Raw genomic sequence first — 16,671 nt, 5'->3', positions numbered from 1 at the left:
ATTAGAAGATGACGTAGCATAAGGAGTGATATGGTAGCGAGTAGTACGAAAAATTGGTTGAGGGGATGGGTCAAACACAGGACTTTCACCCGTGAGACTTGGGATCGTGTCCCGTATGTAATGGTTCCTAAAGTCGCTTTTTAATTTTTCCAAAACCCAAGGGTCACGGAACTGGAAACCCCCCAGAACTCCTTATCTTGACCCTGTTGTCCCCGTTGTCCTATATCAATTTTCTTTTAATTCCCCAAATAATATGATTGATCCACACAACGCTCTTTGGCAAGTACAAATCTCTACTTTCATTAATTTTGGGGCGTCTTATTCAATTTTAGCATTTGTAAAACAAAGTGAAGTGGTTTTGAAATAGTATTAGTAAAAGTTGACATATTCCAGTCTGTGATAATCATCAACATCCATTCCTTTAATTTTAGTCTAATAATTCAAAATGTCTGCTTTCTAACTCAACCTTAGGTATAATTTCCTACAAATGAAGTTTATTGACCATAAATTCCACAAAAAAACTGTAAAACTAAAGTTACCAAGTTAGTGTTACGGCGTGTTGAAAGCGTCAAAAAAAGGACAAACATGGGAAAAAAAGCCTCAAAAGTGTTGAAAAAAGGAAAAAACACATGATTCAAACAATGATTAAAAATCATCAAAAGTGTTGGTTTTCAATTTTGACGGGAAAGAAAAACGAGTGCTCGGGGCTGTGTTCATTTCACAGAAGAGATCAGTTGAGTTTTAAATAATAGGAAAAGTTTTCTCTCCCCGTCTAGAGTTATCTCTCATGCAGATAGTGTTTTATTTGGCAATGTAAGGAATAATGTGATTAATAATCAAGAAGAATCAACATCCTGGTTGCTTTGGATCCCACAGAACAGTACATTAGAGCTAAAATGAGATTATTGATTACTCAGTGACAGAAAAATAAAACTGAGAGTCACTGTTACACTGTATGTTAGGATTTGTGTGTAGTGCAGTGCTTATCCAGACATCAGAATTAAACGTATTTTTTATAAAACAAAATAGTGATTTCATACGGACTTCTACAGTGGCAGAAATCCTAGTTTCACAATCTGAAAGATCTTGGGTGGCATCAACCTGGATGGTTCAGAGATTATAGTTACTATTAAACATCTCAACGAAGGATCTGGAAATCCTTCCGATCCACATCAGAGTCCTTTAAAGGGGAACTATGCTGTGTTTTTTTTATCTTAATTTCTTTTATATCTATATACTATTATCTACTATAATAACTTAATACTATTTATCCCAGTACCTTTTCACTATGTTCCACATTTAAATAATTGTAGTGGTCTCTTCATTGCACTCATCTTTCTACATTGTTTCTGTTAGTGTATGTATATTGTGTGTATATATTAGTGTGTATATATTGTTTGTTGGGGTTTGTTTGAATGGGTAAGCATTGTGAGCAACTATGCTCCAAAGGAAAATTCCTCGTATGTATGTGTCTTATACCTGGGCAAGAAAGCTGATTCTGATTCTGATTCTGATTTAAGGGACCAGTGTGTAATGTGTTTAATTGTTATAGCAAATCGCAAAAAAATAATAATTCCAATTGTTCTTATTGGCTTAAAATTTACATTGCATTCGCGTGATGGCGGTAGACGCTACATATTCATGCGCCATCTTGAAAATTAGCCGGTGAGGACATACAGGACATATGCTCCGCCTTTCGCGTTTTCGCTATCAGTGATACACTCACAGTTGCTGCTAATGCTGCTAATGCTGAATGCTGCTAATGCTGCTAATCGGATCGTCATTTACGGCTTAAACTCTGCAAGTTGAGAGAAGGAAACGTGAAGGACCACATGTATTCCAAATCCTAATTTCAAGAATTTCAAGTCTTCTCCTAACGAATTGCTTCCGGCCCTTAGATGTGGAATTTTGTTATTCATTTTGGTTATTTGCTTGTTTTCTGTTCCTCTCGTTTTTTTGGTTCTGTCTTGTCTTCTCATGTTTGTGTCTTGGCTTCCTCCCCGGTCGGTGTTGTAGTTTCTGTCTTGTGTTCCTTGTGAGGGTTGTATGTTCGTTTCCTGTTTTATTTTGATAGTCTGGTTTCTGTGTTGTTTGGTCTCTAGTTTACACTGCCTTGTGTTTCCCGCCTTGTGATTGTCGTCCCGCTGATGTGATCCATGGTGTAACATCTGTGCTCGTCCCCTCGTGTTCCCTCTGTGTTCCCTCTGTGTCCCCTCGTGTCCCTCTGGGTCCCCTTGTGTTCCTCTGTGTTCCCTTTGTGTCCCTCTGTGTCCCCTCTGTGTTCCTCTGTGTCCCCTTGTCCCTCTGTGTCCTCTGTGTCCTCTGTGTTCCCTTTGTGTCCCTCTGTGTTCCTCGTGTGTCCCCTCGGTTCCCTCTGTGTGCCCTCTGTGTCCCCTCTGTGTTCCTCTGGTCCCTCTGGTTCCCTCTGTGTCCCCTTCCCTTGCCTCTGTGTCCCCTCTGTGTTCCCTGTTCTACGTTTGCCTGTTTCCGTGTGATCGTCTTCCCCTGTGAGTCTTTTGCGGGCCTGTCTTCCTGTTTGGGTTTTCTTTTTTTTCTCGGACCTTTTGGGTTACTGGATTTGTTATTGGACTTTGTCTTGCATTTTTTTTGATCCTTTGTTTGTTGGACTTCTTTGTTAATAAACCTGTTGAAACTCTCTCCTGCCCGCCCGCCTGTCTCTGCGTTTTGGTCCTCGATTCCACATCGTCACATTTTCACACTATCGTCATGGCTGAGCCAGAAAAAAGAAGTGGGAAGAACAGAGAAACGGCAATGACTGAGGGAGGGGCCAGACACAAGGAAACATAAGAGCAGTTATATCATATTATAAAGCTGTAGGGGGGGGGGGCTCTATAGGAATCCTGCAAGAAAACAGCAAAGACATGGGCAAAAACTGCATAGTGGCACTCTGCAGTACAGAGCAAACCTGGACCGATGCAGAAGCCAGCGATGATGCACAACCACACAGCAGACACTAACGTAGCGCATGAGGGATAGGTGAGTCTGCCGAGAGAGAGAGGAGAGGAGGAGGCGAGAGAGGAGAGAGAGAGAGGAGGAGAGAGGAGAGGGAGAGAGAGAGAAACCACTTGACAAGTAGAAGTCAGTCTGATCACATTAAGTCATTCCTCTAATGGAACTGTACTGGAAAAGGGGTCACAAGTCTAAGGAAACACACACACCACACCACACACACCTGTAAATGAGGCTACTGTGATGCCAGCACTGCAGATGCCCATTATGGCAAATCCCCCAATCATGAGAGGCCTCCTGCCCAGCTTCTCTTGGAGAAACACTACAGGAGGAGACACAGAGCTCATGTCAGACGTATTAAATGTTTAGTTGTGTTTTAAGTAGGGCTGTCAAAAATAGCGCGGTAACGAGGTAATTAGGTGTTTGTTGTTAATTACATCAATTTTTTTAACGCATTTCACGCAGCACAGTGTGACAATATTCAGGTCAGGAAAGTGGTTGGAGCTAGAGGCGGCGATGGAGCAAGGTGAGCAAAGTGGGCTATGACGGATTCAATATAAAAAGAATGATGATGGTACAGTTAACAAGTACAGGTTATTTGCAGATTTGTAAGAGTTTCAATTTCACCGGAGCTGTTCAAGCTTGAGGTACCATGTCAACGCCAAACATGCGTTGCGTGGGCGTCAGGTTCAGCAAGTGGTTTGCACCAGACCACGCTGAATGTTCGCAGGCCAATAACAAAATCAACCTCAGATAATTTGACCAACACAATAGCAAATGGATTGCAAAGGATTGTAGACCCATTAGCATTGTAGAAGACTCAGGTTTTCTGATGTTTTGCAAGTGGCGTCTCAAGACTCATCCATAAGCCACCGTCAAGGCCACAGTTATGACGAAAATCACGAGCTCTATGAAAACGAGAAAGAAAAAAGGAAAGAGGTCTTGGCTCAAGTAATCATATCACCCTGACAGGAGACCATTGGACATCAGTGAGTAACAACAATTCCTCGGAGTAACGGCACATTTCATCAGTGGACAGTGGGAACTGAGTCTTTTGCGCTGACCATGTTAAAACTGGAGGAGCGTCATTTTGGCGAGGCTTGTAAAGAACAGTTCCTTTCTGTTGCACGTAAGTGGGACATCGAGGGCAAGACCATTGGGACCAACCATTGGGACTGACAGTGCACGCAACATGGTTGCCGCAATTGACTTACCGCTATGAACACATGAACTGTGTCGCTCACATGGTGCAGAGAAGTGTCACAGTGGGTCTGCTGACAAGCGGCTTTGTAAATGCTTTGGCCAAGGCTCGCACGTTGTCGGTCATTTTAAGCACAGCCCAGCAATGCTGCGAACTTCAAGCACAACAAGTCAGCCTGGGAAGGCGAGAGCCATTGATCCAGGATGTTCCAACACGTTGGTTCAACGCTGGAAATGGTCAAGGCGTGAGCAGAACTAAAGAGGCTGTCATCGCAGCCTGGACAATCAGGAGCACAAACTCGTTTTGCCGACCGCAGCAGAGTGGGATAAACTGCAGAGGCTGGAGACACTTCTAGAGCCATGCAGGTAAATCAGTCTGGAACTTATCAAATAACATTGCTTTGATTATTTTCTGGAATGAATTACAGACAAATATCAATAACATGTATGTATGTAAAAAATAATAATGATGATACTAATAATAATAATAATATGTTGATAACCACTGTTCTAATAATACACTGTCTCTGTGTGCATGTGTGTGTGTGTTTCTGTGCGTAGGTATGTAACTGAGCTCCTGGGTGGAGAGGCCTATGTCTCCTGTTCTGTGGTACTACCTTCTCTCTGCCACTTGCGTCTCAAGATGGAAGCCTGTGATGAGGACCCTGCATATGTGGTGAGATTCAAGACCAAGTTCAAGGAGGACCTAGCATCCCGTCAAGAACAGCTCAACAATGCATGGCTCCAGATTGCTACAGTTTTGGATCCTCGATTCAAAGACTTGAAATGCCTGGCCAAGACAGACAGGGAAGAGGTGTGGACCACACTTGAAGGGATGCTGCAACAAGAATCCAGACTGGACACAGTCTACCTCCTTTATAGGAATTATACTAATGTTGAGTTAGAAAAGCAGAAATCAGGAATTATTGAGACTAAAATTAAAGGAATGGATGTGATGGATAATAACAGACTGGAATATGCAACTTTTACATCAAACTATTTCAAAAACACTTCATTTGTTTTCAAATGCTATAAAATTGAATAAGAAGCCCCAAAATTAAGGAAAATGAGATTTGTACTGGCAAAGAGCGTTGTGTGGAATCAATCATGTATTTTGGGGAATTAAAAAGAACATTAATCAGGAAAACTGGTCAATGACCGAGGACAACATGAGGGTTAAAAAAGGTTAGATATCATGGATCACCTGGGTTGGGACTGTGTTGGATTGAAAGGGTGGTTTAGGCTTAAAAATAAATGTCCAATGTGCAGTATTATTTTGGATCACAATCCATTTATTCACTGTTCGTATACACATGCTCACTGTGATGTTCCACTTACAAGTCGGAGTAAAGAGGAAAGTTCTCCCATTAACTGGTTGATATAAACCACTCAAAACAGGGCCGAGAAAAGTTACACAAGAATTTTCCTCAAAGTGACAAAAAAATACATCAATATTGTGTTTGAGTGTCTCAAAAAACAAATGTGCGGCATGGTGCATAAAGGATTGCAGCTGCCCTCACCACTGTTGATGGAATCAAAGATGAAGCACGTCTTTGTCTGATGGTCTATGATGTTTGTTGTCGGGCCCGACTTATTTTCAGTGATGTCACCTTGGTTCCAATCTTAGCTTTAGCTTGGTGGAATACAATGGTATAGTATGATAGGCGAAACGGCTAAACCCATAAAAGACTCAAATTTCCTTAATGTAACACATTATAACAATCACACTTAATAAATAGTAAATTACCATTTAATTAAACGTTAGTAAAAGCACCATACATAGTATTTACCTTAAAATACAGTAACGCTGTTAGGCACATTTAATGAAAGTAGAGATTTGTACTTGGCAAAGAGCGTTGTGTGGAATCAATCATGTTATTTGGGGTAATTACAACTAGGTAGTATTATACCATGTCACACGGTGATGAAAAGAGAGTGGCCAGAAGGCAAAGCTTTCGATCTACTGGGCAATTTCGTCCTACCCTCATCTAGGTCATGAAGAACGGGTCATGACCAAAAGAACGAGATCCGGGTACCAGCGGCCGAAATGGGTTTCCTCAGGAGGGGGGGCGGCGTCCTCCTTAGAGATAGGGTGAGAAGCTCGTCAGCTGTTAGGAGCGGGAGTAGAGCCGTGCTCCTTCGCGTTGAAAGGAGCCAGTTGAGGTGGTTCGGGCATCTGGTAAGGATGCCTCCTGGGGCCTCCTAGGGAGGTGTTCCAGGCACGTCCAGCTGGGAGGAAGCCTGGGGAAAGACCCGGACTAGGTGGAGGGACGTGCCAGCTGCGAGAGGCCTCGGGAAGACCCAGGATAGGTGGAGAGATTATAACTCCAACCTGGCCTGGAACGCCTCGGACCCCAGACGGAGCTGGTGAGGTGGCTCGGGAAAGGGAAGTTTGGGGTCCCTACTGGAACTGCTGCCCAGCGACCCGTTACCGGATAAGGGATGAGATGGATGATGGATGGATGGATGGATGGATCATATTTATGGTGGGAGCGGTTTTCTGGTTTCCAGTCTGATTCCGTCTGGATCTTTGCCTCCACTTCGTGATTACAGACTTTCAGATTAACAGAAAGCTTTACTTGTTGCTAAAGTGGTTAATAGTTCGTGCTAGGCCAAGCGCTAACTGTGCTAGCTATAGCTGCCATCAGCTGGTTGGCTAAGTTAGCATGCTGCCAAGACTGGAATTGCTTAGCACAGGGAGACGTTAATGTTACGTAGTCTCTTTGCCAGACCCTCTCCACGGCGCTGGGGGAGAGTCTGGCTAGTCCACCCAGCATTCCAGGATGGGAGAAAAACGTGGTCTGGTTTATTGGCATTCTTTAAAGGTCCCTGACATGGTGCTCTTTGGATGATTTTCTATAGACCTTAGTGGTCCCTAATACTGTATCTGAAGTCTTTATATAGACCTTAGTGGTCCCTAATACTTTATCTGAAGTTTTTTTTATATAGACCTTATGTGGTTCTAATACTGTATCTGAAGTCTCTTTTATATAGACCTTAGTGGTCCCCTAATTGTATCTGAAGTCCTTTATATAGACCTTAGTGGTCCCTAATACTGTATCTGAAGTGTCTTTAATAGAGCCTTAGTGGTCCCTAATACTGATCTGAAGTTCTTTTATTAGACCTTAGTGGTTTAGTCATGCAACAGAAAACGCAGATTGGACAGATAGTCTAGCTAGCGTCTGGATTTACCCTGAGAGATCTGAGGACCAGGTAACCATAGTCCTCAGAAATCCAGTCATGCCAACACAAAGGAAGCCCAAGGCAATGAATCCGGCCTAGACGATTGGCAATCCAGAAGGGGAACAAAAGGATATAGACTAATGTTTAATCCCTAGCACAGGAGCTTTGGGAATCTGGGGAGGATTGAGTGCGGGGGATTTCGAGACCCGTGTGGCGGTGGAGAATGATTGCTTGTCTGGAGAGAGAGCTGTTGTGTTGGCTGATGTGCGTATATCAAAACAGTGTAATGAAGAGGAAGTAAGATGGTTTTGTTGTCCAGTGAGAGCCTGAACGCTCAGTTGAGGTACTTATGAAGAACTGTCGAACCCAGTGAAGCATGTTCACACAACATAGCCGTCATCTTCTCAGTTTCAGGTGGTCCACATGGACCAGGCCTGGGTCTCAGGACGCCTCCTTCTTAGAGAACATCCGCTGATCTCCATGAAGGTTTTGTTTTGGTCTCTGGTATCACAATGTAGACATAGACGGCACGGACAGACAAATGGCACCGAACACCAAGTAGCAGTAGGACCCGCTGACATCTGATGGTTGGCGTGGCAGATGGACGTAGGATCATTGGAAGGAGTAAGAGAGAAGGAATAAATGTGAGATTGAGACAACATGAAACAAGTGATTGATGAATTGTCAGTCCACAGAGGAAAGAGATATTTTGGATTAAAAGCAGAGGGAACTCAAAACAGAGAAGGAAAGGGTTAAGAAAGACCTGATGCGGCACGTGGTTGGAAAGAATCAACATCCAAGTTTTAATTATGATTGGGAAACTCCAACTTTTTGACTTGGAGGTCATTATACAGAAGTGCCTAAAAATTATGCACATAGCACACATCAGCCAAACTCCAGTGTTAAGGTGATTAAACTCCCATTTGAAGGTCCATGTTGTAAAGAGTGAGATTATGTCTTGTTGGATTTTACAGCAAGTCGAGGTGCTGTATACATACCGTTAAGTGACCAAATGCTCAATCCACAGAGAAAAACACACAGCCCTTATTCAGAATAGTGCATTTAAAACGAGTGTTAAAACAGTTGTGATGTCACAGCTGCTGTATAATATACTGTCTATAGGTAGAAGTGCTGCTACAGTGCCGTTACGGTCATTCCGTCTGCAAGATGGTGCAGAGACGCGATAGCACAGATGCTAAAGACCCGTAACACTGACCAATCAGAGCAGACCGGGCGTTTTTAGGATGGGGAATTAAGGACAGGCGCTAAAACGCAGAGTTTTAGACAAAGGGTGATACAGGTATATTTAGACAGACAGTAAGACAAAAATAATGTGTTTTTGAAAATGTAAGCATGTAATGTGTTTAGTGAAAAACCAAATACCTGAATATGATAGGGACCTTTAATACTGTACCTGTTATGTAGTTCACAAACACAGGATCTTAAAAGCACTCATTTGACGTGCTCTGTAATCTTAACACCCCTGAGTTGTCCTGTGATGTGAACGAAATGGGACTCTGTTACTCTTACATCCCGTAAACGCCACGTTATTGTATTGAACTAAGGGTGCTCTAAAAGAAAACGTTCGTCACATTTAGTGGGTGTGCTGAACCAAGTTCAGTTCTGCAGGAAGCGCTTGACATTTAGATTTCTTGTAATTAACAATGCCCACTTTGTTGTGTACCGATCAAATGACCGCGGGAAACAGTTCAATGGCCTTTCTATCCATTTTACTTCTATGAACAAGCGCTTATATTGAGGCTTTTCAAAATGTCATAAAAGAAAGACAATAATTGGGATTGGAAATTAAACCAAGCAGCAGGTCAGTGACCAGGTTAACCAGTTCAGATCACATTCATTGCAGGTTATTAGAAAGCCAGAGCGGCCTAGTAGTATTTAGATTTAGGAAAGAGAAAGGCTCACGCAGGGCAGCACACAGTAAAGCTCTCACCTGTAAGAAGGGAAGACGAAGCCCACGGTAAAGTTGGACAGCCAGTTGAGTGATCCCGACGATGGAGGCCGCCGGACGATGGGACTGTTTGAAAGCTCGCTGTGATCAGGAAGGGCACCCGCTGGAACAGGAACAGAGCAGGAAAAAACCAGACAAACTTACACTTCTGTTGAATGAGTGAGTTAAATGATTTAATATCGGAACTGCTCACGAGAGAAGATGTAACCTTGTGTAGTCTTCGTCACAATCGAAAATCAACACCTGACGCTTTTTATTGATGTTTGTAACTTTTTCTTACGTTTTTGTCCCTTTTTCAACGGTTGTCACTTTTTTGACGTTTACCATACGTGACACCAACTATTACTTTAGTTTTACAGTTATTTTTGGAAATTATGGTCAATAAACCTCATTTATAGGAATGAATAACCTGATGTTTGAGTTAGAAAAGCGAAATTATGAATATTGAGACTAAAATTAAGGAAGGATGTGTGGATAATCACAGACTGGAATATGTCAACTTTTACTCAATACTATTCAGAAACACTTCAATTTGTTTTTACAAATGCTTAAAATTGAATAAGACGCCCAAAATTAATGAAAGTAGAGATGTGTGCTTGCCAAAGAGCGTTGGGTGGAATCAATCATGTTATTTTGGGGATTAAAAAGAACATTGATATAGGACAACATGAGGACAAGTGGGGTTAAAGAGCGGTTATATCGTTCGGCAGAGGCGAGATAACCCTAACCTAACTGTACGGGTGAAGCTCCCAAAAGTCATTCCCACAAGATTCAAGATTCACTTATTGCCATTTTGATGTGGATTTGCCTACATAAAAACATGAAAATATGGCTCCCAAGCTGTGTCAGTACAAACAAGTATGATTAATAGGATAATTTAAGTTAAAAAACCTCATAAAGTAAAGTTTTCATGCCATGGGACCTTAATATCAACAAGTACACACTAAGTTTAAGTTTCTGTATGGGGGGGCGGGGGGGGCAGGGTCATTTGATCGTTGTCATTACGGAAGTTCTCATGGTGGAGACAGAAAGGTCTCACCTGAGTTTGCTGTAGCTTTTAACCACGTTAAACTGGATTCTGACGTTTGAAAGTGTTGTTGTTTGTCTCCCTGTGATGTGTGTTGTAGTATTTTTACACTTGTTTATTATTTATTTATGTATTTAACACCTAAACCTGTTCAGCACTTTGGTCAACTGTTTTAAATGTGCTACAGAAATAGAATTGACATTGACATAAAAACTGAAACTCTTTAAGGCAGGGGTCTTCAACGGGGGTCCTCAGAGCTTTGTAGGGGGACCTCAAATTATTGTTATTTTATTTTAAAGGTTTTCAAAATTGAGACACTTTAAGAGTAGATCTAGACCTCATTATAATTTACAAAGCCTCAACAATCTAGTAATTTCCAAGAGCAAGCATTTAGTGTGACACATCTGTACATCTATAATTAAACTCCATTATTTGAAGATTAGAACATTGATTTGTCAGCGTGCAAAAATGAATGGAGAAAAAAAAATGCAATTTATCTCAGTCTATTTGTATGATGCTGTAGAACAGCATTTGCAGTATGTGATGCTATGGCTGTTAACACTTGAAAAGTAATATGATCAATTAGGTATCAAAACCATATGTAATTTAAAGATTAATAGCTTAAGATACTCTTGCTTTCAAATTCTTTCAAACATTCTTAAATTGGAGACCCCTTGAGAATGTCTAGGGTTTGAACCCTAGAGGGAGCCCTTAATAACACAAAGCAACCTTAACCCCAGCAGACTCATGTCAGTGGTGCGGTCTATTACCGGAAAGTGCAGGAGCCGGACAGAAAGTGCAGGGTGAAGAAACCCTGATTTTTAAAAAACTGTTGCACTTAACAAAATATCACATTATCCCTTCTCAGTGGAAATTACAACAGCTGGTCCACAGAAATCCGTGAATGAAATATTACGGAAACACAATGCCAATGTCAAGTCAAATAGAAGATGACTAGCATAAGGAGTGACTATGGTAGAGTAGTACGAAAAAATGGTTGAGGGGATGGGTCAAAACACAGGACTTTCACCCGTGAGACTTGGGTCGTGTCCGTATGTAATGGTTCCTAAGTCGCTTTTTAATTTTTCCAAAACCCAAGGGTCACGGAACTGGAAACCCCCCCAGAAACTTTTCCTTATCTTGACCCTCATGTTGTCCCGTTGTCCTATATCAATTTTCTTTTTAATTCCCCAAAATAATATGATTGATTCCACACAACGCTCTTTGCAAGTACAAATCTCTACTTTCATTAATTTTGGGGCGTCTTATTCAATTTTATAGCATTTGTAAAAACAAAGTGAAGTGGTTTTGAAATAGTATTGAGTAAAAGTTGACATATTCCAGTCTGTGATAATCCATCAACATCCATTCCTTTAATTTAGTCTAAATAATTCAAAATGTCTGCTTTTCTAACTCAACCATTAGGTATAATTTCCTACAAATGACGTTTATTGACCATAAATTCCACAAAAACTGTAAAACTAAAGTTACCAAGTTAGTGTACGTGTGTGAAAGCGTCAAAAAAGGGACAAACATTGGGAAAAAAAGCCTCAAAAGTGTTGAAAAAAGGAAAAAACACATGATTCAAAACAATGATTAAAAAAAATCATCAAAAGTGTTGGTTTTCAATTTTGACGGGAAGAAAAAACGAGTGCTCAGGGGCTGTGTTCATTCACAGAAGAGATCAGTTGAGTTTTAAATAATAGGAAAAGTTTCTTCTCCTCGTCTAGAGTTATCTCTCCATGCAGATAGTGTTTTATTTGGCAATGTAAGGAATATGGATTAATAATCAGAATCAACATCCTGGTTGCTTTGGATCCCCCACAGACTACAGTACATTAGAGCTAAAATGAGATTATTGATTACTCAGTTGACAGAAAATAAAACTGAGGTCACGTGTACACTGTATGTTAGGATTGTGTGTAGTGCAGTGCAGGCTTATCCAGACATCAGAATAAAACGTATTTTTTATTAAAACAAAATAGTGATTTATACGGACTTCTACAGTGGCAGAAATCCTAGTTTCACAATCTGAAAGATCTTGGGTGCATCAACCCTGGATGGTTCAGAGTTATAGTTACTATTAAACATCTCAACGAAAGGATCTGGAAATCCTTCCGATCCACATCAGAGTCCTTTAAAGGGGAACTATGCTGTGTTTTTTATTTATTATTTTATATCTATTATATCTATTATCTACTATAATAACTTAATACTATTTATCCCAGTACCCTTTCACTATGTCCACATTTAAATAATTGTAGTGGTCTCTTCATGCACTCATCTTTCTACATGTTTCTGTTTAGTGTATGTATAATTAGTGTGTTATATTAGTGTGTAATATTGTTTGGGGTTGTTTGTTTTGATGTGTAAGCACACTTGTGAGCAACTATGCTCCAAAGGAAAATTCCTGTATGTAGTGTCTTCATACCGGTCAAGAAGCTGATTCTGATTCTGATTCTGATTTAGGGACCAGTGTGTAATGTGTTAATTGTTCATTAGCAATATCGAAAAAAAATAATAATTCCAATTGTTCTTATTGGCTTAAAATTTTACATTGCATTCGCGTGATCTGGCGTGACGCTACATCATTTCATGCGCCATCTTGAAAATTAGCCGGTGAGGACATACAGGACATACTGCTCCGCCTTTCGCGTTTTCGCTATCACGTGATACACTCACAGTTGCTGCTAATGCTGCTAATGCTGCTAATGCTGCTAATGGTGCTAATCCGGATCGTATTTACCGCTTCAACTCTGCAAGTTTGAAGAAGGAAACGTGAAGGACCACATGTATTCCAAATCCTAATCAAGAATTTCAAGTCTTCTCCTAACGAATTGCTTCACGGCCCTTCAGATGTGGAATTTTTGTTATTCATTTTGGTTATTTGCTTTGTTTTCTGTTCCTCCGTTTTTTTGGTTCTGTCTTGTCTTCTCATGTTTGTGTCTTGGCTTCCTCCCGGTCTGGTGTGGTAGTTTCTGTCTTGTGTTCCCTTGTGAGGGTCGTATGTTCTGTTTCTGTTTTATTTTGATAGTCTGGTTTTCTGTGTTGTCTGGTCTTAGTTTTTCCACCTGCCTTGTGTTTCCCGCCTTGTGATTGTCGTCCCCGCTGATGTGATTCACCTGGTGTAACATCTGTTGCTCGTCCCCTCTGGTTCCCTCTGTGTTCCTCTGTCCCCTCTGTGTCCTCTGTGTCTCTGGTTCCCTCGGTGCCCTTTGTGTCCCTCTGTGTCCCCTCGTGTTCCCTCGTGTCCCCTCTGTGTCCCTCTGTGCCTCTGGTTCCCTCGTGTCCCTTTGTGTCCCCCGTGTTCCTCTGTGTTCCCCTCTGTGTTCCCTCTGTGTTCCCTCTGTGTCCCCTCTGTGTCCCTCTGGTGTCCCCTCTGTGTTCCCTCTGTGTCCCCTCTGTGTCCCCTCTGGGTTCCTCTGTGTCCCCTCTGTGTTCCCTCTGTTCTACGTTTGCCTGTTTCCTGTGATCGTCTTCCCTGTGAGTTTTTGCGGTCCGTCTTCCTGTTGGGTTTTCTTTTTTCCCGGACCTTTTGGGTTACTGGATTTGTATTTTGGACTTTGTCTTGCATTTTTTTGATCCTTTGTTTGTTGGACTTCTTTTGTTAATAAAACCCTGTTGAACTCTCTCCTGCCCGCCCGCCTGTCTCTGGTTTGGTCCCGATTCCTACATCGTCACATTTTCCACACTATCGTCATGGCTGAGCCAGAAAAAAGAAGTGGGAAGAACAGGAAACGGCAGACTGACTGAGGGAGGGGCCAGACACAAGGAAACATAAGAGCAGTCATATATCTATTATAAAGCTGTAGGGGGGGGGGGCTCTAAGAGAATCCGCAAGAAACAGCAAAGACATGGGCAAACTGCAGTGGCACTCCTTGCAGTACAGAGAACCTACCTGGACCGATGCAGAAGCCAGCGAGAGCCAACACACAGCAGACACTAACGTAGCGCATGAGGGATAGTGAGTCTGCAGAGGAGAGAGAGAGAGAGAGGAGAGAGAGAGAGAGAGGAGAGGAGAGAAGAGAGAGAGAGAGAGAGAGAACCACTTGACAAGTAGAGTCAGTTGATCACATTAAGTCATTCCTCTAATGGAACGTACTGGAAAAGGGGTCACAAGTCTAAGGAAACACCACACACACACACACACAACCTGTAAAATGAGAGCTACTGTGATGCCAGCATGCAGATGCCCATATGGCAAATCCCAATCATGAGAGGCCTCCTGCCCAGCTTCTTATGGAGAAAAACAGACAGGGGAGACACAGAGCTCATGTCAGACAGTATTAAATGTTTAGTTGTGTTTTAAGTAGGGCTGTCAAAAATAGCGCAGGGTAACGACGTTAATTAGTTGTTTGTGTTAATTACACAATTTTTTTAACGCATTTCACGCATGCACAGTGTGAAAATTTCAGGTCGGAAGTGGTTGGGAGCTAGAGGCGAGATGGAGCAAGGTGAGCAAGTGGGCCTATTGACGGATTCAAATAAAAAAGAATGATGATGGTACAGTTAACAAGTACAAGGTTATTTGCAAGATTTGTAACAAGGAGTTTCAATTTCACCGGCAGCTGTTCAAGCTGAGGTACCTGTCAACGCCAAACATGGCTTTGCTGGGCCGTCAGGTTCAGCCAGTGGTTTGCACCAGACCACGCTGAATGTTCGCAGGCCAATAACAAAATCAACTCACGATAATTTGACCAACACAATAGCAAAATGGATTGCAAGGATTGTAGACCCATTAGCATTGTAGAGACTCAGGGTTCCTTGATGTTTTGCAAGTGGCGTCTCAAGAATCATCCTATAAGCCACCGTCAGAGCCACAGTTATGACGAAAATCCACGAGCTCTATGAAAACGAAAAGAAAAAAGGAAAGAGGTCTTGGCTCAAGTAAATCTATCACCCTGACAGGAGACCATTGGACATCAGTGAGTAACAACATTACCTCGGTAGTAACGGCACATTTCATCAGTGACACGTGGGAACTGAGTCTTTTGCGCTGACTATGTTAAAAACTGAGGAGCGTCATTTTGCGGAGGCTTGTAAAGAAACATCCTTCTGTTGCACGTAAGTGGGACATCGAGGGCAAGACATGGACAACCATGGGACTGACAGTGCACGCAACATGGTTGCCGCAATTCGATTACACGCTTGAAACACATGAACTGTGTCGCTCACATGGTGCAGAGAAGTGTCACAGGGGTCTTGCTGACCAGCGGCTTTGTAAATGCTTTGGCCAAGGCTCGCAAAGTTGTCGGTCATTTTAAGCACAGCCCAGCAAAGCTGCGGAACTTCAAGCACAACAAGTCAGCTGGGAAAGAAGCGAGAGCCATTGATCCAGGATGTTCCAACACGTTGGAATTCAACGCTGGAAATGGCAAGCGCGTGAGCAGAACTAAAGAGGCTGTCATCGCCAGCCCTGGACAATCAGGAGCACAAAACTCGTTTTGCCGACCGCAGCAGAGTGGGATAAACTGCAAGGAGGCTGGCACATTCTAGAGCCATGCAGGTAAATCAGTCTGGAACTATCAAATAACATTGCTTTGATTATTTTGGAATGAATTACAGACAATATCAATAACATGTATGTATGTAAAAAATAATAATGATGATACTAATAATAATAATAATATGTTGATAACCCTGTTCTAATAATACACTGTCTCTGTGTGCTGTGTGTGTGTGTTTCTGTGCGTAGGTATGTAACTGAGCTCCTGGGTGGAGAGGGCTATGTCTCCTGTTCTGTGGTACTACCTTCTTCTGCCACTTGCGTCTCAAGATGGAAGCCTGTGATGAGGACCCTGCATATGTGGTGAGATTCAAGACCAAGTTCAAGGAGGACCTAGCATCCCGTCAAGAACAGCTCAACAATGCATGGCTCCAGATTGCTACAGTTTTGGATCCTCGATTCAAAGACTTGAAATGCCTGGCCAAGACAGACAGGGAAGAGGTGTGGACCACACTTGAAGGGATGCTGCACACAGAATCACCCAGAAGGTCTTCACAGACACATGATGATGGGCCACCCAGGAAGAGAAACAGCCTTCTGCAAATGGACTCAGATTCAGAATCAGAAGATGAAGAGGTCCAACCTGCCATACAGAGGTACAGAGCAGAGCCCACCATTAAATTGGAGGAATGCCGTTGAGGGGGTGGCATTCATTCAGGAGCCCATGAGAAGCTGGCCTCACTAGCTCACAATATCTAGCCACTCCTGCAACCACTGTTCCCTGTGAACGACTTTTCTCAGTTGCAGGTCACATTGTGAACAAGGAAAGGTCAGCTTTACTTTAAGAAAAGTGAACAAGGTTAGTTTGCCCTCAGC

General features: G+C 42.3%; 1 protein-coding gene across 1 annotated transcript in view; it reads right to left on the bottom strand.

Annotated features, from left to right (window-relative positions):
- Positions 1-7,749: 7,749 nt before the first annotated feature.
- LOC116686491 (solute carrier family 2, facilitated glucose transporter member 9) overlaps positions 7,750-16,671 on the bottom strand; it is a 47,419-nt gene continuing 38,497 nt past the window's right edge. The window contains 8 exon segments of the mRNA XM_074783850.1: positions 7,750-7,828; positions 7,830-7,884; positions 7,887-7,934; positions 9,291-9,361; positions 9,363-9,403; positions 14,204-14,319; positions 14,496-14,534; positions 14,537-14,585. Coding sequence (XP_074639951.1) covers positions 7,750-7,828; positions 7,830-7,884; positions 7,887-7,934; positions 9,291-9,361; positions 9,363-9,403; positions 14,204-14,319; positions 14,496-14,534; positions 14,537-14,585 — 498 coding nt within the window.

Source organism: Etheostoma spectabile, unplaced genomic scaffold (genome assembly GCF_008692095.1).
Source record: "Etheostoma spectabile isolate EspeVRDwgs_2016 unplaced genomic scaffold, UIUC_Espe_1.0 scaffold379, whole genome shotgun sequence".
In the NCBI taxonomy this organism is placed as follows: Eukaryota; Metazoa; Chordata; class Actinopteri; order Perciformes; family Percidae; genus Etheostoma; species Etheostoma spectabile.
This window is presented reverse-complemented; position numbering and strand designations above follow the sequence as displayed.